The 23,031-nt window shown below is 36.5% G+C and overlaps 1 protein-coding gene across 1 annotated transcript in view; it reads left to right on the forward strand.

Moving 5' to 3' along the window:
- Positions 1–124: 124 nt before the first annotated feature.
- Positions 125–23,031, forward strand: part of PRPF40A (pre-mRNA processing factor 40 homolog A) — a 34,639-nt gene continuing 11,732 nt past the window's right edge. The window contains exons 1-12 of the mRNA XM_032211374.1: positions 125–934; positions 3,867–4,004; positions 7,156–7,236; positions 12,856–12,886; positions 14,173–14,195; positions 17,099–17,173; positions 17,261–17,371; positions 17,667–17,787; positions 19,675–19,699; positions 20,826–21,122; positions 22,149–22,257; positions 22,939–23,003. Of these exons, the coding sequence (XP_032067265.1) occupies positions 524–934; positions 3,867–4,004; positions 7,156–7,236; positions 12,856–12,886; positions 14,173–14,195; positions 17,099–17,173; positions 17,261–17,371; positions 17,667–17,787; positions 19,675–19,699; positions 20,826–21,122; positions 22,149–22,257; positions 22,939–23,003 (1,487 nt within the window). The 5' untranslated portion in view covers positions 125–523. The remainder of the gene's footprint in view (positions 935–3,866; positions 4,005–7,155; positions 7,237–12,855; positions 12,887–14,172; positions 14,196–17,098; positions 17,174–17,260; positions 17,372–17,666; positions 17,788–19,674; positions 19,700–20,825; positions 21,123–22,148; positions 22,258–22,938; positions 23,004–23,031) is intronic.

Consider the following 23,031-nt stretch of genomic DNA (forward strand, 5'->3'; position numbering starts at 1 on the left):
GGGCTCTAGCCTTCCATTCGTCGCCACGTTCCTTTATTTTATTTTATTTTCCCCGCCTTGTTTTACGCCTCAAAAATGGTACCTCTTGGCTTCCGTAGCTCCGCCCATCAACCTCCGTCGCTCGGAGCGAGCTGCTTTCCCAGCGTCCTCTGCGCTGCGCGCGTCTCTCTTTCCCCCCTCCTCGCCTCCATTCCGGCTCCTACTTTCCCCCCACCCACCCTGCACACACACACACTCCGATCTTGGGCGCTCGGCCGCCTTCGGCGAGAGGAGCAGCAGAAGCCCCTCCCCTACCGGCGCGAGGTTTTGTTCTTCCCTCCTCCGGCCGCGTGCGCGGTGATCCCACCTCGCAGACTTCCGACCAGTAACCCCATCCTTCCCCTCCCGCGTCCCCCGTCTTGTCTTCCTTTCCTTCTTCTCTGTTCGGTTTCCGGCTAACGGTCTCCCCCTCGGATCCCGTCGGAACTAAGCAGAGCCGGCTCGGCGGAGCCAGGCCTGCGACGGGGGGGAGGGGGGGAAAGCGATGTCAGGTGGAGAATCGGCGGCCGCCGCGGCCTCTCCTCAGCCGTTGCCCTTCTCGCTGCCCAAGCCTCCCCCTTTGATGCAACTCAACCCCGGCGAAGGCGTGCGCCCTGTGGGAGCTCCCGGACCGGAACAGTCGCCGAAAAGCGCCCGCATGGGAGGCCGGCCGGATTGGCCTACCGGGAAGCCCGTCAGTCTTCTGGCACCTCTCCTTCCGCCGCGCGGGGAACCCGAACCGCTCCTTCCCTTCGGGCCGGCTTCTCGCCAGCCTCTCCGCGGGAGGCTCCTCGGCAGGGGCGGCGGCGGCGGCGGTAACAGTGCGGGCGGCGGGAGCCTCCTCAACCCTGGGATGAGGCTGGGCGCCGGCGGGGGAGGAACCGGCGGTGGCGGCATGGGCCGAGATGCTGTTATGGTAGGTGGCCAAGCGATTTCGGGCTGCTGCACTGGTCATAAGTGTGAAAAATGGTCATAAGTCATTTTTGCAGTTTTATAACTTTGAACGGCCACTAAATAAACTTGTAAGTCAAAGAGTACCGTGTTTCCCTAAAAATAAGATTTTTCCTGAAAACAAGCCCCAACTTGATTTTCTGCTATTTTTGGAGGGTGGGGGAAAGGTGGAGTGGGGTGGGAGGCGAAAGTTAAATTGCTCCGGTTTCGGCTCCCCTCCCAAATTTCATAACCGTGAATTTAAAAAAAACAACAAATCCTTCTTGGCCTCATCTGAGATGAGTGAGTGTAAGAGAAGGGAATCTGGTTATCCCGACTAGTGGCAAGTGACTTTGAGTTAGTCTCGACTCCTGGCGTCTGCCGGGCCTGCAATTTTCCCTCAGAGTTTACAGGTGCACGTAATGGTAGGCTGGAGGTCTTTGGGCACAGGTTTTTAAGACAGTTTAGCATCCAGATGGTACGAGAGACTTAGCTAATGCTGGATGCTGGATGAACGTTGAACTTGTTTCTTGATATCTATGGAGATTCTGAAGTCATCCAGGTCATGGTTGTCCCAAAGGTGTTTTTTCCCCCCTCAAGGCTTTCTGGTTTCCCCTTGAAGATGTTTCGCTTCTCATCCAAGAAGCTTCTTCAGAGGTGAAGAAGCTTCTTGGGTGACAAGGGAAATGTGAAAAAGCATCTTGATAATCAGAATAAAATAGAATAGAATTCTTTATTGCCCAAGTGTGATTGGACACACAAGAAATTTGTCTTTGGTGCATATGCTCTCAGTGTCCATAAAAAGACAAGATACATTCATCAAGAATCCTAAGGGACAACACTTCTGTCAAATTGGCTTTCTTTTCCCTGCACTTAGAAAGGAACACCGGAAAGGCCTGTTAAGTGCATATTTTTCCACCATTTCAGAGAATGATGAGATTTAATCTTTGCAATGGTGCCTATGGGAGAGAATCAATAGGAATTTGAAAATAGAAAAAAATAGGAATATTATATTATCATTTGAAAAATCTCCAGATCAGCATTGTTGATTATGTGCCATCACATTCTTTTCGATTTCTAACAACCACATCGATGCCTTAATCCTCTATTCCTAACCTGGTCTTTCAGGGCTTCTTATCCCAATGTTACTGAGTCCATCTGCCTTGTTGGTGGTCATCCTTTTTTTCTCTTTCCTTCTAACTTTCCTACCATTAGAACCTTTTTCAGAGAGATACGTTTTCAGATTTGCTAGATTTATAGTAATTTAATTATAAATAGGATTTGACAAATTGAAACTATTTGGCATGATTATTTGGAACACTGAACCGGAATTCTGGAGGACTACAGTTTAGGATGAATTTATTTATAAATATTTGTTTATTTTATTCATTTATTGATTTGAGCAATCCATTGATCAATATATGTGAAGCATTTGAACAGTTGTAATTTTATGTTTCACAAGTTGCCAAGTCTTATTACTATTTTCAAACAAAGTAGGTCAATGACAATATTATTTACAGGAATATTTAATAAACTTGTATCATTAATAGTGCTTAGTTCCTAAGAAAGATTATGCCACTTATACTTTAATCTGCCTAATATACATGTTATTTCTTCTTTGAAGACTTGCTGTCCAAGTCTTTTCTGTTTGAAGATTTGCTGCCCAAAATATTTCTTTACAGAATTAAGAATATAATGAAGGTAAACTCTTCAGAGCAGATTATGAATATACATATGTTAATTTGTTTTACTCATTTTACAATCTAAAGAGAGTTGAAAAAAATCAAATCATTATTCCCCTCCCAAAATGTCATTAAAATTTTAAAGTAGCAAAATAACATCTTAACAAAAAGTATTCCCATTTGATTGCAGAACAAAGATGAGCGACTAGAAATACATAGTTTCCTATATCTGGCACTTGAAAAAGCCCACTTGCAGATTACCCTAATAATGATTGGAGAAAATAATACAAATAAAAAGGTTGTTTTAGGTGATCTTTAGTCGGGATTATGCGCAAGGAGATAGCCAAATGCTATTTCATTTAAGGTCTAAAAGTCATAAGTCACTAACAAGCTAATGGCTAGGGTACATGATATAATTTATTTTTATTAAAACTCATGTCTGCCTCAGTATTTGCACTGAATAGTCTATGTTAGCTGATAGAAATTCATATAGCTATGTTTTTAATTCTATACAGCTAAAACATGAGAAACATACAAGCAGTTTTCATTAATTTTATTTCCATGCTTTAACTTTTACTTATTTAATACATTTAAACCAATAAATTAAAATTAATTAATGGTCTAATTGCTTTAGGCCTGTCAGTGGAAATCTGGATGTTTTATTTAAATTGTTTATAGCTACCCTATTTAGTGGACTCTGTTTGAGGCAGTGAACTGCTATATCTATATTTCAACTACCATTTTATCAGAAAACAGGATCAGATTTTACAGTTTATATTTTCAGAAGAATGTTTTCTGACATTCGCATCTGGCAGAAAATATATTTCAGACTGGATCATTTGAAATCTGATGTACAATGTTTCAATCACAGAATGCCTTGTTCAAACACAAAACAATAGTATTTGAGTGCAAAATGAGCTGTTGTAACATTTTGAAGCGTTTCATACTCAAAATTGATTGAAATGTTTTGTACATCCCTAATACTATACTTTTTTTCTTGGAGACTTGTCCTACGTCAAATACAAATAGTAATTACAATAATAAAATAGCAAGTTTTTAAATTATCATGAGTTGTAATATTCATAAAAGGAAAAAATAAAACATATATTGACAACTCTGGCGATGTTGTAACAATTTAAAATATCTTGCTCTTTGAGAGTCCTAATTAACCAGATTTGGAAGATAGCTTGTTTCTGTTTTGCTTGTTTTCCTAAAATCCTAAACTGTGTTTTTCAGATGGGACATCCAGGCATGCCTCACTACCCTCCCATGGGAATGCATCCTATGGGCCAGAGGCCCCCCAACATGCCTCCAGTATCTCATGGGATGATGCCTCAAATGATGCCTCCAATGGGAGGACCACAAATGGGACAGGTAAATAGGCTTCTGTGATTTTGTTTTATTTTGTTTTATTTATTTTTATATATAATGTTATATCTATATATCTATATCTATCTATCTATCTATATATACACACACACACACATGCATACATACATACATACATACATACATAGTACTGTAATCTATCTTTCAAAAACTTTCCATAAGTCATTAGGAATTGGCACTGATTCATATCAGTACAGTCCTCTCAATCTCTTTTTCTCATTATTCCTGACTTAAATGATTTCAGAAGATTTTTTTTTCTTAAACAGGTCAGTTACTTTTCTGCATAACATTTGGGATAGGAAAGTATGTTGGCCTTACGTTCCTTACTATTTGGTTGAATCCTTACTTCTCCTCAATATATTTCTCCTGTATGCCAATAAGTAGTTTAGCCTTTTTGGACCTGGGCTTTTATTTTCCTGTTTAGTAGTGGCCTTAGCTCTGTGTGTTTGTGATATAGCAGATATTTTTTTAAAAGAAAAACTCTTTGCTTACTACTCTAGATAGTAATCCCAGTACTCTACTGTCCATACTTACACTAATTCATACCTTGAATTTTAAACTCACTCTTAGTATTAGTCCTGCACTAATGTAAAAAGCTTTCATCTTTTCTGATGAATAAAGGGCCTTCTGTCCTCATGTGGCATTAAAGATCATGTAAGTCCTTTGGGTTCTGGACAGTATCATTATTTGTTAGTGCAGATGCATGTAGTTTAAACAAGGTTGAATGATAAATAGGAAACATGACAAGTAATTTGAGCAGTTCAGCTACTTATCTTATTACCCATTAATTGCAAAGCCCCTAATTATCAGCCTATTTAACATAGCTGATCAAATTCCCTAGGCCTTGCTTTGAATTAAATTGTTGTTCTGCTCACATTACTGTGCCTGGCATATATTACTGCTTAGCTATCATGAGGAATTCATAGAACGCAAATGGGCAATCTTCTTATGATTTTTTTTTATGATTTTATTAATATTTGTATGCCGCCCTTTTCCCTGAGGGGACTCAGGGCGGCTCACACAAAATCAGGGGAAGGGAAAACAAACATTGACAAAGAAACGTACAATAAAATAATCAGCAACATACATTCATCATTCGGGAGGGGCAGCTATCCTTGTCCCCAGGCCTGACGGGCTAGCCAGTTCTTAAGGGCTGTGCGGAAGGCCTGGACGGTGGAGAAAGTATGTTCAATATCTTGAACATATTACTAGAAATGAATTCCAAGAAATGTAAGGCAGGCTGTATGTCTTTGGCACTTAAAATATGGAGAATTATGTCTTGGATATGAGGTTATTGTCCCATTCATTTAAACAACCCAAGTACTTTCTCCAAGGAATATTATTTTTCTGTTTAAGGAAAAAACTAACAAATCTTTAGAAACTTTTTTTAATCACTTTTGGGGGCTACTGTGTTCCACTTATCCAATTTGTTTTATCATATTTCACACAGTTTATTCTTATTTAAACAACATTTTTTTCCTATTGATATTGGTACTTCCTTTCTCCAGGCACTGATTTATAGATATCTTGAGTTGTGCATCAAGTGATATGTCATAAAATTAAGGCTGTCTCCAAGCACTTAAAGCAGGACTACCATTTAGAGACAATGGGTTATAAATCCATGTGTTGAGAGCCACCACATAGTTGATAAACCCCTGGAGCTTTGTGGCTTTCCTAAAACCTGGATTTGTCAAGCACAAATGTTTTATTTTATGGGGCCTATATTCTGAAAGTGTTTCTAAAACTATTTGGATGGAGATATTTAGGGAGCAACTCTTGGTTGGAACACACTTATTTGGAAGCAGCAGTGGGGCAAGACTCCTTTCTTCTCCTGCTTCTACAGGATGGTGGGGAATGGGAGGGCCACTCCCATTCTTTCTTCTCTTCCTCACGCTTCCAAGAAAACCTTGTGGATTGAGGGTGGAGCAGTAGCCCTACCAAATACCTCTCCCTCCACACAAGATGGAAGGTAAGAGGGAGCAGTAACCTGATGCTCCCTGAAGATACATGGGAATGGGGTTATTTGGCCAACCCTTCAGGGATTGTCATTACATATTTGGGGGTTGATTTCCCTAACACTACTTGTGGGATCTGCCAATAAAATTAGCTGAATACGGCTAATTAATTATATTATGTGTTGCCATCCTCTTAGTCCCCAATGAGGACTGATGAAAATTTCACAAAACCTCTGCCTTTCTTTCAGAAAGTTTTTTCTGGTTAACGGCCATGTGCATACACAAGGAAATTAGCTCTATATGATAAAATGCCTTGGGTCTTTGCCCAAGCTGGCTTGTATTAGACCCTTGTGTGTATTTGTCTTGCAGCATCATTGTCAGAATAAGAATTGTCCCTCACTATATTTATACTAATTTAAGGAATAAGGAAAATGATATGGTTTAATTGGTTAAGGTACTTTGCATCCTTGTTGCATGCCTTTCTCCGCTTTTTAACAGTTCATGTTTTTGAACCCTGCAGTCATAATTCTTAAACTTTGTAGTTCTCTTCATCTTGGAACATCTTTGCAGCATAACTCTTACTCCAGCCCTGTGAGACAAGTTCTTCAGGTATTATCCTCTGTTCATAGATGAGGTAAATGAGCCCTCAAGATTAATAGAGTTTACATAGGTCACAGGGAATTGGTTTGGGAATTAGAGGTTTTAGAGTTTTAAATGGATTGGGTCCCATTTCTTCAATGACTTGCAAGTAATGTAATGTTTGGGTTTTAAAAAATATATGACACAAACATATGGGCCCATATTCTTGTTTATCTTTCTGCGATCCCTCCATACCAGTCTGCTTCTTTCTTCATGTTTTGTCTTGGGTTCCCTTTTGAAATACAATCAAGAGTAGATGAACCATTGTGTCCTTATTTGTTGGCCCTCAGCAATTAATATCTTGCCTATTTTAATGCTTCTGGTCATTTAGAGCTTTAATACTATTTATTTGGAACATTATCAGACAATTGCTGGATTCCTTTGTTAAACTTATATACCCTTTTATAACTCTACTCCTTTGTTATGCCCCAATTTACCTGTTTGTGAACAGGGTTAAACTATATCCTCCCATCAACAAAAAATAGTTACAGATGTAGTGTGTCTAGTTGTAAACAAATACAATAATCATATTTTGATTGTAGATGCCTGGAATGATGCAGACAGTGATGCCCGGAATGATGGCACCCCATATGTCTCATGGCCCCATGCAGCCAACAGGACCGGTAAATATTATGTTTACAATTTTGAAGTATTTGCTCTCTACTGTACTGATTTCTGTATCCTTTTCCTGTACCTTTTCCCTAATATACAGTTCAGTATCTTTTATATTAGAACAATTCCCCAACTTGAGCCACTTTATTGCTAATTATTTCAAATTTATATAATGAAAAATGCTAGAGTAAGAATATGATTGTGTCATGTTTCATTATAAGATAGCCTGAGGTGTTTAATAGATGGTGTAACTATAAAATTCATAAATATTTGAATTTAATTTAATTGTTTTATACAAATGCAAACTAATAATTTCATTTTCCTCCTCATGCATCACCTTATGTTCTAGTGATGCTATAGAGGCGGGATGGCGAACCTGTGGCACGTGTTTCAAATTTCTGTTGCTAAGTGAGACATTTGTTAAGTTAGTTTTGTCCCATTTCTTACCACAGCTGTTAAGTGAATCACTGCAGTTAATAACACAGTTGTGAAATAATCTGACTTATTTCATAATTTCTCATTGACTTTGCTTGTCAGAAGGTAGCAAAAGGTGATCACATGACCCTAGGACACTGCAATTGTCATAAATATGCGTTAGTTGAATTTTGACACATGATCATAGGGCTGCTACACTGGTCATAAGTGTGAAAAATGATCATAAGTCATCCTTGCAGTTTTATAACTGAACAGTCACCAAACAAACCTGTAAGTCAAGGACTACCATGTTTCCCCAAAAATAAGACCTATCCTGAAAATAAGACCTAACTTGATTTGTACATGTGTGCCCAATATTTTTTTATTTTTTTTATTGAATTTACATTGCTGCCTATTCGCTCATGGAGACTCATATAAGGCCTACTCCCTAAAATAAGCCCTAGTTAAGACCCTGCCCACTCTGTTGCAAAGGGTTCCACGACTTGGGGCAAGGTGCACATGTAAAAACCAAGCTAGGGCAGGGATAGGGGGTGGAACTGCCCCACGTGTCCTGCACCCGGTTACCTTAGGACAGTTGCAGCCAGGCCTCCCACACCCTGACACCTGCTTTGCGTTGCCTGCCCACTTCTGTGCCCACTTGCTGCCACTTCCACACATCCCCGTGGCCTCTCTTTCACCTTCAGGAATGGCCTCTGCAACTGAGAAACGAATTCTGAATTGACACGCACAGTGCCCCCCTCGGCCTCCGTTTTGCCGTCAGATGTCTTTGGAAAGCGGCCACAGAAGAAGTGGGCGACTGCTGGGTGGGGGTGTTGGTGCTGCTACCATGACGTGAGACACCCCCCCCCCAAAATAAGACCTACTGCCTCTTTTGGTGGCAAAAAAATAAAACTGGGTCTTATTTTCAGGGAAATACAGTACCTGTACCTAGATTGCAAATAGGAGGCAGGAACAAGCATTCTCTTTGTTATTTAAGTTCTATGTTCCAACCTCTGCTTTATAGGTACACATGAAAAATGTAAAATAGATTATTTTGTTTTATTAGAATGGTTAGTTTAGCTTTAATAGTTATCTATTGTGTTACATTAACTTGTCTCAATACCTGATGATTTAATAGTAGATCTAGATTTCCCTGATAGTCTCTCATTGAAGTGTTAACCAAAGCAAACTCTAAAGTTGAGGGTAACAATCTCAAAACCAAATTGATGCCAAATTCATGGTGTGAACAGAAGTTGAAATTGGGCATGGAGTGTGAATGGTAAATAAGTGAAAAAAATTATAGATAATATTTGTAGGATTTACTTCCCGATTATTCTGCATTACAATCTTTTTTCTTTGACTTAATCATTATTTTAGATTGTTACTCTATGTTGTCTGATAGCTCACACAACATTTCTGTTGCAAGATGTTTCTCTTCAGCTTTCTTTCTCTCGTTGAATCTTTTAGGGTTCAGGGATTTATTTTACCTATTCTCTTTATATTGTCTCTTTGCATTGTGTTATTTACATATTTTTGCTATTTGCCTGATTGTCATTAATAATCTTGATTTCACATGGCTAAATAAATAGACTACAGTATATTTCTGTACTAGATAATGAGAAAGGAAAATCCCTCTTTTATAGACAGTAAAAAATACAGTGAACCAGTGAAGAGGAATTAAAGCATTTCCTATAGAATCTTTGTCTTTCTTTGTCTAGTTTCCACCACCTTATCCAATTTAAACATCCTAGAAAAGAATCAAAACTGAATTACTTACATTTTCTCCCTATATGCTTCCTCAATTGCTTTTCATTTTTATTGACAGTAGCCTGTGATTTTGTTCAGACATGCAAGCATTTTTTTTCTTTCTTTTGGTCTCCATTTTCAGTTAATTATGAAATAATGCTAATTCTCCACAAACAGCATTACAAAAATCTATGCATTTTGTGTTCTATACAGTAAAATGTACATCATTATCCTGTAATTTTTTTAAAATAATTTGATCTCTTTCATCTTTAATATATTAATTGTCTTTTTCAAAAGCTGATTTTTTATCTGAGAGGTCTCTTGGAAGAGAGGCAGGATATAAATCAAAATAATACCTCTTATCACTAAGACTCATCTCCTCCCATCTCCATTTCTAGTGACTTTGCAAGTTCTTCAAATCAGCTTTCTGGGAGTGGCTTTGTCATTACTCTTGTTCTGAAACAACTGCATTTGGTTTTTGGTCAAAATTGAAAGCATTACCGTTAAATTTTAAAAACTTAGGAAAGTCATCTCAGATTATTAAGATGGAGATACAATATATTGTTTTCTATGTATGTGGTAGTACTTCTTTTAGATAGTATTCTTAGTACTAACTCAGCATGCTGACTAAAACTGCCTATATAAATGATATTTGAGGATGCTAAATTGATGATTGAGAGAAATAGATAATTGCTAAGAGAAAGTAGTAATTTATTATATTTACAGTAAATGCTGCCCAACTTCTACCAAGTCTGGGTGGATTACAAGTTGTCTGAAACTTTAAACCAAGAAAAAAAGAGATTTAAAAAAGAGTAAAATTGACAGGATGACAAAGCCAGATGAGACCAAAGGAAAACAACCCACATAGTCTGTAGGAAGCTTCAGTCACCGTTGTCAAGTCTTCAAGACCCTTCAAATACCAGCAAGTGGTTTTGGATCTTAGGGAGCCTCATTCTAGATGGCAGGTGCTCCTTTAAAGGAGATGTACTTACAGTGTCCTAATAAATGGCATTGCTTAGTCAAAGGAACCCTCAAGAAACTGAGCCTCATGCCATGTAGGGCTTTATAGGTAATAGCTACATCTTGAATCAAATAATGCATTCTGGACCAGAGGAAACTTTCAGATGGTCTTCAAGGCTTTCCATATAGAGAGCACTAATCTTGCATGATTGTACACAAAACACATTCCTAAGATCCAAACATGCGGAATCTGCATGAAATGGTAGTGACTGTTTACTTCCCCAAAATAAATAATACTTAACATGTATTTTTTTTTAAAAAAATAGTCTCCTTTGAGCTGATCTTCATAGCTGGTGACTATTGACCAATGATAATAAACCTTTTAGAGACTGAGTGCCCAAACTGCAACCGAAAACCCACTTATTTATCGCAAAATGCCAACACTGCAATTTAACCTGAATACTGAGGTTTTACTACCTAAAATAATGATAAACAAGGCAGAGTTCAACTAATTGTTCCAAGAAAAATGTAATTATGCACCTTCATTCTTTTTTCTGCTTTGAAATATTACGTTTAGCAACAATAAAAAAAGGGAAACTTTTGTAATATCATTTCTTGGTTTTTGTCTTCATTTTCTTATCCCAATTTTCTCTGTATATTTTTTACTTCTTGTTAAAATAAAATAGTTTTAATTTCTATTATTGAAAGAGACATTGCCTTCCTCATAACTTATTACCCATCAATTATTTATCTGGAAGAAAACTGTATCGCCATAAAATGTCCTGTCTGGGACAGAAGAAGGCACAGTCTGAGCCTAGATATCTTTGGTTACAAGGCAAAAAATCCAATTACCTTTGGACAGGAAATTCAAAACAAGAAATGGTGGAGGGCAAAGTTATTGGTACATGGCCAGTATTTTGCAGGAAAAGGTTAGGGATGCTTTGAATCCACTGTATGGAGCCCAGATAGCTTTTTTTTTGTTTTGGTTCTGCTTCTTTGTCTGATGAGTGGTTCCAATAAAGAACTATGCTTATTCTCTACCCCACCCCACCCCATCCCATACCTTTCTCTAAGGGCTCTGCAAACACTATGATGGTCTAGGGCTGAAAAGTATAATAAAGTATAATATGGGTAGTTATCAATTTATAATCTTTGCTTCTCTGTCTTATACTCTGCCACCACCTCGGCTGCTGCTTGTTTAGTGGGGGTGGCCTCATTTTGTTTTTTGTCCACCCCAATTCGTGAGGGAAAGAAAGACAGAGGAAAGGCCACACATGGCTGGGCGCGCTTGGTGGCAGGAGGAGGTGTGGCACAATGGGGCTATTTTTTTCATTACCGATGGAGCCATTGACCAACCCGATCAAATCTGATCCCAATGTAGGGGAGACTGCAAGGTTAGTTTGGCTAGACAAATCTCCCCCCCCCCATCCCGCTATCAAAGTGGATCCTGGCCGCTGCGCTGCAATGTAGAAATGGGAAATGGAGCAGGAGAAGAGAGGGCCGCTCCGTTGCCTGTTTTGCCATTGCCGCGCTACAGAGCTTGCCCCACCCAGCACCACCCAGATGCCCTCACTTCCCCCAAGTATTTCTTTGCCTACCTGATTTCCAGCTCCGTTTCGTTTCTCTGTGGTGTTTCTCGCTATCGTGTGCAGGGAAACAAAAGTTTGTGGGACTAAAAAAGCTCATTCAATCAATTCCAACTTCACAAGATCTTTTTCTTTCACAAGAAGTTGGAATTGATGAGAATGATGGCAAGAAACGCGATGGAGAAATGCAATGGAACTGGGCTGGGGCAGTGGCGCATGTGCCCAGAGAGGCCTCTGAGTGCCACCTCTGGCACGTGTGCTATAGGTTTGCCATCACTGCTATAGACATACCAGTGTAATTTTCTTACACAGTACAGGTAGTCCTCACTTAAAGGTCATTCATTTAGCAAACTTAAAAGTTAATAGTGCTGCTGCAAAAAATGGCTTACAACCAGTCCTTGCACTTAAGAACTGTCTAAGTGCTCCACAGTCATGCGATCATAATTTGAGAACTTGGCAATTGCTCCATATTTATGATGATCAGTTTCCTGCAGATTGACATTTCCAACCATCCCGGCCAGCTTCTGTAAAGCAAAGTCAACTTAGAAGCTGGAAATTATGGAAAATTTTGTCAAACTGGGTTCAGTTGCATTCTGCTTTACTTAATAATCACACCACTCAACAACAATTTTTTTGGTCCCTATTGGTTATATGTTGAGATCTGTCCATAGTTTTCTTTCTTCCTAGCCAATATTGTCTGGTTTTGAAAAACGAGTTTGGATCTGATTAGTACTTGGACAGGAAATAACCAGAAAATACAAGCACAAAAGATTGGAATGGGAAGTGTTTTTTTTTAAATGGCAAGAGAATATTCTCCTGTCTGTCTGTCTGTCTGTCTGTCTATTCTGTGTTGTCATCTCAAATTGGACTGAGATACCCTTTTGTCTGCGGCATGAAATATATATATTTTTTGGTTTTTTACAGCCAGGAGTGAACAGCATGGATTCGCAAATTGGTATGTATGAATAATCAATTATTTGTTAAGTAATTTAGGCTGCTAAAAGAAATATTATTTTTTCTAATTAAAAATAAATTAAATTTTGCCATTAATTTAATTATCAAAAGAAAATTTGAAAATGCCTGTTTTTATAATGGAACAAACGAACTTTATGGTCTTTAGATCTAACAATTGTTAGGGGAAATAATTCTAACAACAGAGTAGTCATCAGCTATATTTTTATTTATTTTTTCAATCATCATACTGCTATACTACCTGTCTCACCTGAGTGACTGAGTGGTTATATTAAATCATGTCACAAAATATCAAAGCATAAAGTAAGAATTTATTTGTACCCTCTCTGGACTCCGAAGCCTCTTGTACATCCCTTTGCACCTTCCCCAGCCAGCACTTCTCATGTATCTCCTGGCATCTTTGCCATCCTGCATACTTGATTCAAATGGTTCCTTTTGCGCACCCCTTCATACTTTCCCTGACCTTCTTGCATACCTGCGCCATCCCCTCATGCATCCTCTCCTGTGCACCTCTTGCTCCTTCCCCCAACAAGCAGCAGCCACTCACCTGCCTGTGGGCCTAGGACTTTCTGCTGACCTTTCCACGGACTTTGGTTGTATTGGTTAATTGCTTAATAAACATGAGGTTCTGTTAACATCAACTGGGGCTGCAGGGATTGCCTTCACTAAGCAATATGTCCACGCTTTATGGCCATATTGCTTAGCAATGGAAATTCCAGTCCCAATTGCTATCATAAGTTGAGGTTTCAATGTATTATTTTTTGAATAAACCATAATTTTTGCTGGACAATAAAAAGATATTTGTAGAGCACACTGAGTGAATTCACTCAACATGCGAAAGTGAATCCAACCAACCCAGCTAACTTTGCGTAGTATATGAATCTAATCAGTGCTCTGGAAGAGAAGTACTTGGAATATTGGCATGAAAAATGCTTTCTAGGAAATTAGGTAGTTAAAATGTGATTTGGCTGATTGCATGTAACCCATAACTAACATCTGAACATCTATGATCTGCCTTTTTATTTTTTTATTATTTCTGCCTTGCTTTTTAAGTATAAATTGTATTAATTAAATGTGGCCTCTGCCAAAATGTACATCCATGACATTCTGCCTAAAATAGTTCCTGGCAAGTAAGCTGTTAAATATAGGACTTGGGTGCCAATTTATTTTAATAAACTTGAAAGCTTTTTTTGAATCACATTAAATAAATCAGGAAGGGTTTGTTTTAGTATTTCCATAACATTGGTTTCTCAATTTTTTTCTGCATAGGTTTAGCTCCCCCTGGAACTCAGGTAAGAAAGGACATTTTGTTTTAGTAATTTGGTCATTTCTAGCAAGTTTCCCTGCTGTCTTTCTCCCTCTTATATTAAAGCAAGCACTTTGTTGAGTATTTAACTTTGCCAAAGTCTTAGAACACTCATACTTAGATATAAGGTTTGAATAGGATAAGTAATGCAGGTAAAGTAACAGTAACTTGGCTTCAGAACTCATAATTTGTACCATATACATACAGTTACCACTTATGCAATTTTGAACTAGATATTATAGAACTAGAGATGGGTTCCTACTCGTTCGCACCAGTTCAGGGGAACAGGTAGTGGTAATTTGGCCTTGGTTGCAGAACCAGCAGTGACCCAGGCTGGCCACTCCCCCGAACCAATTCCCTGGTCGCCACTACCATTGCCAGGATGTTTTTTAGTAGTTTTTCACATTCTTCACGCATGCACAGAACAATTTACAAGGAACTGTGGGAAGCGCGTGCAAAGCGAATCTGTACCAATGTCAGTAGGAACCCACCTCTGATTCATTTTATTTAAAACTTTACATTAAATTATATTTAAGATATAGTAAACATTTTCCCTTGATGGAATTCATTCAAAAATGCTTAATTATGGCAGGATCATGCCTGATATTTCAGCTAGTTCTAATTTGTTACATCCAAACCAGGACAAACTATTAAATAATGATAATATGGAATATTAATGAACCACTGTTAACAACTACCATACTTCTTAACTAAGGAAACCTATAGGATGTTCAAAATCTACATGTTATCAGGTGTTATGTTAAAATGCAAACCCTGCTGTATATGTATACAAATTGGGCAGGGCTTGGATCCCAATACCATGCCTGCTATTTTATAGATTTTTGAGCCTTTTCCCCAATATGTAGATACCCCTCTCCTTAAGTAATTGTACTTTGTTGTTGTATATTTTATTAATTTTTTATGCCACATGTCTCCCAGAGACCCTTGTCATAAGAACAGAATAAAATGCTTCTTAATCTGTTGTAACTATTCTGGAACAAGAATGAGAAGTAAAAATTGTGACTGAATTAGGCTACAATTCCTCAGTTTACAAGTTCCCCAATAGCTAATATAGCAATGATTAGGAATTACTTCTCAGAGCATGTAAGAACATAGTATATGTAACTCCAGTCGGGGTGTTATGAATATTTTTTTAATGTTTTTATAATACAAATGTGCATAGAAACACAATTTTTAAGTTATAAAATGTTTTTGTTTCTTATTGAATCCTTGAGAATTTTCGGGGATACAGTAATCTTCAACTTGTGACCAAAGTTGGGACTGGAATTTTGGTTGCTAAGCAGTGCAATCCTTAATAAGTCATCATGTGGCCGGACGCCATTTTATAACGAGTTTATTGTAGTCATTGAGTGAATCTTGGTCATGAAGTGGCTCATGTGCTTAAGCGAATCCAGCTTCCCCAATTAACTTTGCTTGTCAGAAGCAAACTGGGAAAACAGTTAATCATGATTATGAGAATGCAGAATGTTGCAATCCTTATTATTGCCAGTTGCCAAGTACCGAAACTGCAATCAAAAGACTGCAGGGACACTGCAGCAGTTATGATTTTCAGGACAGGTTGTAAGTCACTTATTCCACAGCCATTATAACTTAGAACTATCATTAAACAAATGAACTCTACCTGTAACCATTTTCATAAGCAATCCCTATAGGCTCCACTTTCCACACAGGGAAAGTATATAAAAGTGTCCCTACAGTGAGTTTTGAATCCTTGTAATCATATTAATATGTTGATGAATTTTCTTGGCTTTATTGCAGAAATGATTTTTCATCATCATCTTCTTGGATGTATTTTTCAACTTTATTTTCCTTATTATGCTGATAAGGTTTCTGACATCAGAATTGATTAGGTGCTGCCCCCTACTGTAGATGAGTGTGTCTTATAGAAAGGCTTTGAAAAGGACAGCAAATACTGTCTTGAAATCTCAAATTTCATGTCCTCACATCTGAAAAGTATTCATCTTTAGTATAAATTTATATTTCCATGTCTCCATTACTTTTTTGAGTTTTTTTAATTTCACACATAGCTATTTGCATATAGCTATGCAATCACCTGTTATAAAATAATTAAGATCCTATTCTGTTCACTTCTCCATTACTATCAGCACATTTGAAACTTAGGTTTGATCATTGCAATCAGTTATTTCATTTCTATATAATGCAGATTTATTTTTTTTAAACATATTAATGAAGCTAGGCTATTCTGGTAAGCATTATTACATTTAATGGAAGCAGGAGTTTCCTATTCACCATTGTTGTACTTTTAATTTCTGAATAACTGCCATTTTGTAGATTTGGTTATAGATTTGAATCAGAAACAAGGTGGATCATAAAAATATGATTAGCAGCAGGGATGGCAATACCATCTTATGATCTTGAAATGACAGATTCTTTTATTTATATTGAACATGTCAGAGAATATTCAGTAAGGTTTTGTTCCAATTGCTTTGCTTTTCAAATTCCAACTGAGAAGTTGGACCAGTAACTCATAAGATTTGGTCTTATCCCATTGGCACAAACTGCCATCATCAATGTATTAATTTGATTGGATAAATAACTATGTAATAAACAAGCATGCATCCCTTTTGATTACATCCCTAGCATTTAGAATCTATCAAGAGAACCAGATAATGAACTTTTCATTGGGACTATTTAAAAGCATTGTATAACACTGAAAGAAATACATTAATTTATAGTGACATTATTTTTGTTAATATCTGATAAAGGCTTAAAAAGCAATGTGATCAAAACCTTTGCTTTCTAAAGTACAGAAATAAAATTAAGGAACAAGGTTATCCCTTTTATCTCTTGAATAAAAACAAACTGTATTTCACTGGATTAAACTTAATTCATATTTTCTTTATTTAGCCTACACCTCCAGTTTGTGCAGTGCAACAAGCCACTCCAACCAATAACTCTACTAATGAAGAGCCCTCAAAACAGGTGTCGTGTTTTTCTCTTAATAGCTTTGTTATGCTCTATCTTAAAATCCCAAAACAAATTTTCTATAGAATGTTCTACTTTCCTTAGAAATCTACGTGGTCAGAGCATAAATCACCAGATGGGAGAACATACTATTACAATACTGAGACCAAGCAGTCTACCTGGGAGAAGCCAGATGATCTTAAAACCCCTGCAGAGGTAAAGGAAGCAATTGAGCATGTAATTATTTAACTATCCATGTTTCACTGAATGAAAAAAAAATTACTATTAAGAAAAACGTTCCTTTCGATGTGCATTTTTAATATCCTAGTCTTCATATTAATGCTGCACTAGGCAGAGTATGCCCAAAGAGTTTTATTTCATAAAAGGAATTGTGTGTAACTTGTTTCTTTGCAATTTTGCATCTTCATCCAAAGATTCCAAAAGCATTTTACTACATTCATTTCTGTATTATAGAATGGCTTCAGATATTGTGTTGTTTCCCCTTCCTTAGCAATTGTTGTCAAAATGCCCATGGAAAGAATACAAATCTGATTCTGGAAAGCCTTATTACTACAACTCTCAAACAAAAGAATCACGTTGGGCAAAACCCAAAGAACTTGAAGATCTTGAAGGTAATTATGATGCTTTATCTTCAACATAAGCTACTTTATAGATAGTGGCAATTCCAGTTAGTGAAGATAGGACATTCAGACCATATAATAAAATAATCTAAGATATTTTAAATGTTTTAGTTAGAAGAATAATTGGATAAATTATTGTTGACAAAAGATAAAAGGATACAGTCACCCTCAGTAACTATAGAGGAAAAACTGTTGCACAGAACCAGCAGCAATTCTCAGACAGCAATTCTAAAGGATCTTAGGCAGTGATCTATCTTTAGCATTTGGGACTGGAATTGGTAGGAAGTTCCAAAATTGTACTGAAATGATTACTGATTTATACTAGCACATAATGTTCAATAAGAATTTGGATAACAAGTGTAAACATTAATACAAACTAAACTTGGAAAAAGAGAAAAGAATAGAAAAAAGAATGAAAAACACAGAAAAAAGAAAAGAAATGATATAATGAAGAAAAAGAAAAGAAATATATAAAGAAGTGATTTCCAATATTAATCACAAGTATTTATGGTTACAAATATCTATTCATCCCATCCCCTATCTATGAGCAAATTCATAAAACATCAACTTTTCAGTCCTGGTCCCAGCAATTAAGCAGTTAAAAGGTTGCTAGATCTTTGTAAAACAATGTTTTATTTTAACTTTAATCAAATAAGCCATTTTACATTCCTTCCTTTTACTTCTAACAGTCTTAATCTCTAATCCAATCAAACATACAACAGTATGACTTGATTTCTCTTTCATTCTTCTTTATCCCATTACATAGATTTCTGTGCTATGAGATAAAGCCTGTTTTAATACTTCCTCTGCTATGTCAGATTAAATTTATTTCACATCTGCGGTTACTTCGTTAACACCTTTTAGAATAGTGTAGCCATAGAAGCAGATAATTATTATTGACAGTGTTGATGTTGTAGTTACTAATTTTGGGCTCCGTTCTCTTAATATTTTGTGTCATTTTGTAAGTCCCACTATTAACTGACATCTAGAACACACTTGTATTTTTCCCTTCTCCCTTTAGAATATTTGGTCCCCTTTAGTGTCTAGTGTCCTAAAATCATAAAAGTAATTTAATCTTTGGTGTGATTTACAGTAGCCAGAATAATCAAAATAAGTCTGTTTCTAATGAGAAATTATTTTTATAGTTAATACCAAAATCTTATGGTGAAAGTCAGTTTTCCAAATTTGTTAAATTCCTTGTTGTTTATAACTTTTAATATATCAAAATCTTACTTAGTTTTTTGCCATCTATTTTAAATTAAGTTCTTAAACTTTTAATTATTTTTTCTTTTATTCAGCACTAAGATTAATTTACCCAATGAGTTTTCAAATGTTGTTCCGAAGATTTCTAATAACTTTAAGTTAATAGGTAATTTTCAAAAGTAATTTTGAAGGGCTTGCAAATTTAGGGTCATTATAATGCTAAACTATGGTTGTGAACAAAATGGTTAATCCTTTTGTTCCCTGGCATTCAGACCTGTGGAAAATCACTGTCCTATTTTCTGCTTGTGAAGAGCTGCTATTCAAAACAAATTTGAGCAATCTCATCCTCTCTTCATCTGGAGAAGTTCCAGAATGTTGGTTTACTCACCGGTTCTTTGGTCTTTGCCATGGTCATTGGCTTTGTGTTTGCGAAGATGTCTTCAGTTTGCCATATCTCCATCTGACATCTGTGCATTTTTAAAATACCTTTTGTGTTCTGTGGTCTTAAAAAGTTATCCATTCATTCATGAAACACTTTTGACATATAGGCTATACTATATTTTCACTTAAAAATAAAAAAAGTGATTTTTCACATGCAAAATGTTTTAGGGTCTATCTCTAAAATGATAGACAATATCTTAAATATATAAATACTTCTTTGTTGTTCTTTTACAGCAATGATTAAAGCAGAAGAAAACAGGTATGCTTACAAACACTTTTCTTAAAGATGTCTTTGTATAAAATGCAGTCAAAACTGATGAAAAGATTAATTTATTTTAAAAACCTTTTTGGAAGCAGAAAAAGTAGAGATTAAATACAATATCTCAGAAAGTACTTAGGTAAAATTATATATGTAGCATCAAGGTTGAAACCAGTATTTTGAATTACATTCAGAAAATGATTGACAATCTTAACAGGGTTTGAAACAATCCTAGTACTATATCATTCCTGGTTTGCATCCCAGCAGCTGAATTTTACACAGTTTTAGCTTCTCAGCCTGCTGATATTGTTCAATAACTGATATAAACAAAGAATTGGTGTTACTGGATATTCATTTCTAAGGAAATAATTGATATTTCCCTAGGAAATAATTCAGCCTTTTCATAAACTTAGTTAAAATGAGTGCATGTTGACAGCCAATTACAGTATTGTGACCTCTTAATTTTGAGGAACATAACAGTCACAATCTGAGGCTTTTCCTATTGATGTATCCCTTAAGTCTTAAAAACAATAGAAAGGGTTTTTTGGAAGTTTGAGTTGTGAGATTTACCTCCTGCCAAAAAAACCTGTTAGCATGAGGCTGTAAGGAGAAACTTAATTGATAATGGAACATCAGCCTGTACAAATTTTAAGTTGGAAATCGTATAATTAAATATGCACAAATAATGTATGTTAGCAACTATTTTTTGTAATTTGGAAGGAAGAAGCTTGCCTCTCAGTTTTATGTAAAAATTAGTGTGGAAGTTGTAAGTTTGAATGTATAGAAAGATTTTCCCCTGTCTTAATAAATGACTTTATATCCAGTGAAATTGATGAACAGATTAGAAATAATAAAAAGCACATTTTAACTCAGGTGTAATAGAACAGCCTGCATTTCATTAGACTTTTAGTAGAAATTTTAAGGCATTGATGCTGTCAAACATTAACATGCCTATTGTGAAGGAGATGCAGAAAGATAGAAGCTGATGCCATCCCTGTCTTGTAAATCAATTACAAATTGGACTTTTCATGGGGGAAAGTTATTTACAGGTGTGCAGTGGAAAATATGATCTTTGTGAATTAGGCAGGATTTTTAGAACAAAAAATGATTTCTATTTCAATAACAGCAAATCGGAAGAATCTACTCCAGTTTCATCTGCTGCGGTTGCATCAGGGATTCCAGCTACTGCTGCCAGTGTTCCTGAAATGCCAGTACCTATACCGTCAGCCCCTGTTGCTCCTGCCGTGGCCTCAGCTCCAGAAACGGAGCCTTCTGCTATGGCTCCAGTTATAGAAAATGATGCTGGGGTAGCTCCTTCAACAGATGAGCAGGTACAGCCAGCAGCTCCTCCTGTTGTACAAGAGCAGAGCATGGAAGTTATCACAAACTCTGTGGAAGAAACTCCAAAGCAAGAATCCTTGGAGTAAGTAATAATTCTTAATAACCTCATCTATTATTTTTCAAGAGAATCTGTCATTGTTTGGGAGGGAAAAAAATGGGTTTCTTTTCTTTTAAAAAAATGGAAGAAGAAAAGACAAGAAAAACACTTTGTTTGGTTGTTTGTTTGGTTTTAGTTGTTATTAACTTCTAGTACCTTTAGGGCCTTGTCATCTTAAATTGTGCGATAGGAAAAAACAGCCACAATGGAGGCTTGGTTAAATAGATTATCTTTTAATTTCTTTTCCTTTTCCTGTAACAAAGATAAGAGAGGGAAAAGTTTCCAGAATATCTTTCGGTTAGTTTTCTTGCTAGAGAACCTTCTTGTAAAACCTGGAACCTTGTTTTTCCAACTCAATACATGGTGTTTCTTTATATTGCCATCTCTCTCTCTCAAATTTCATCTCATTTATGATAGACTATATATCCAATGAACAGAAAGCAACTTGCTAGACCCATTCCATTTTGCAATAGCCTGAAGAATTGGTCAGACTTAATTTATAATGAATTAAATGATTAAATCTTGAATAATGAATTCTTCATGGCAAGAATCTGTAATATGGGTCGTCTCAGGGGCCACTTTAAGCTTTGCATAACATTGAGAACTGCACTCCAAAAGTGGGAGGAGCCAAAACTCAAAGGGGCTGATTTTGGAGGGTAGGCTTAAGGGACACTCTAGCTTTCTTAAGAGTGGTCATTTTAAGGGACATCTAGTGCAGTGGTCTTCAACCTTGGCAACTTTAAGACCTGTGGACTTCAACTCTCTGGGAGTTGAAGTCCACAGGTCTTAAAGTTGCCAAGGTTGAAGACCACTGATCTAGTGTATCAGTTGTCTAAATGAATGATGCATGCCAAATGTATTTATATATTTGCAACTATCCTAAGATGCTTAAGTAGCTATTACTTTTGAAAAGGCATCAGCCTAATATTTATGATTATTGCCTCAGTAATTATTCCATTTAATTAATGCAGCTATTTGTTAAAGTCACAAACTTTTTTTTTAAATTGATAGTGTTGTACCAAAAAAGGAGGAAGAGGAAGCCCAACCTGTTAAAAAAACGTATACCTGGAATACAAAAGAAGAAGCCAAGCAAGCATTTAAAGAACTACTGAAGGAAAAGGTTTTTATACTGAGTCAACTATTCTTTAAATTTCAAGTATTACAAATATAATGGATTAGGAGATTGGCTGATTTTTGTAAGAACTTGAATAACATTCATGCAAAAGTAAATACCAAATACTTTATCTAAATGAGTGGATTTTATTAGGTGTCCTGTAAAAATCCATGGGAAAAAAGGTTTTTTTAATATAGACAAGGCAGTTACAGGTTTTTAAAGTTTTAGGCAGATAAGTTAGGGTAAGAAAGAAGGTTAGGCATGTTTAAAATTATGAATATTCTCCTTAATCATTATGATTTCATTCTTTGTGATGGCTGAAACATATCTGAATCAAAAAAATAATGTTTTCTGAGTGTTAGTTTTAATACCTTTAAAAACAAGAATTGGCAAACAAGTATTCTTGAACTTGCTTTTTCTAGAAATGTGAAGGATTCTGTGACATCATGGCGATATAAGTGTGTTATGCATGATATTTGTCATCACTATTATATAACTTTTTCTGGGAAAGTGTATTAACTGTATTGGGTAAAAAATGTATTATCCTGATTGTAAAATATCAAGCCAGATAACTTATTTTCCTTTAGATAACAGAAAATTACATAAGATGAAGCAGTTCTTTTTAAGCTCCTCACTTGTGAAAACAAAATGTCAGTTCCAGAACTTATGTGATTTATATCTTCACAGCGTGTGCCATCCACTGCCTCTTGGGAGCAAGCTATGAAAATGATCATTAATGATCCAAGATACAGGTATCACTAGATTATTTTAAACGATTCA

This window comes from Thamnophis elegans, chromosome 1 (assembly GCF_009769535.1).
Source record: "Thamnophis elegans isolate rThaEle1 chromosome 1, rThaEle1.pri, whole genome shotgun sequence".
Classification (NCBI taxonomy): Eukaryota; Metazoa; Chordata; class Lepidosauria; order Squamata; family Colubridae; genus Thamnophis; species Thamnophis elegans.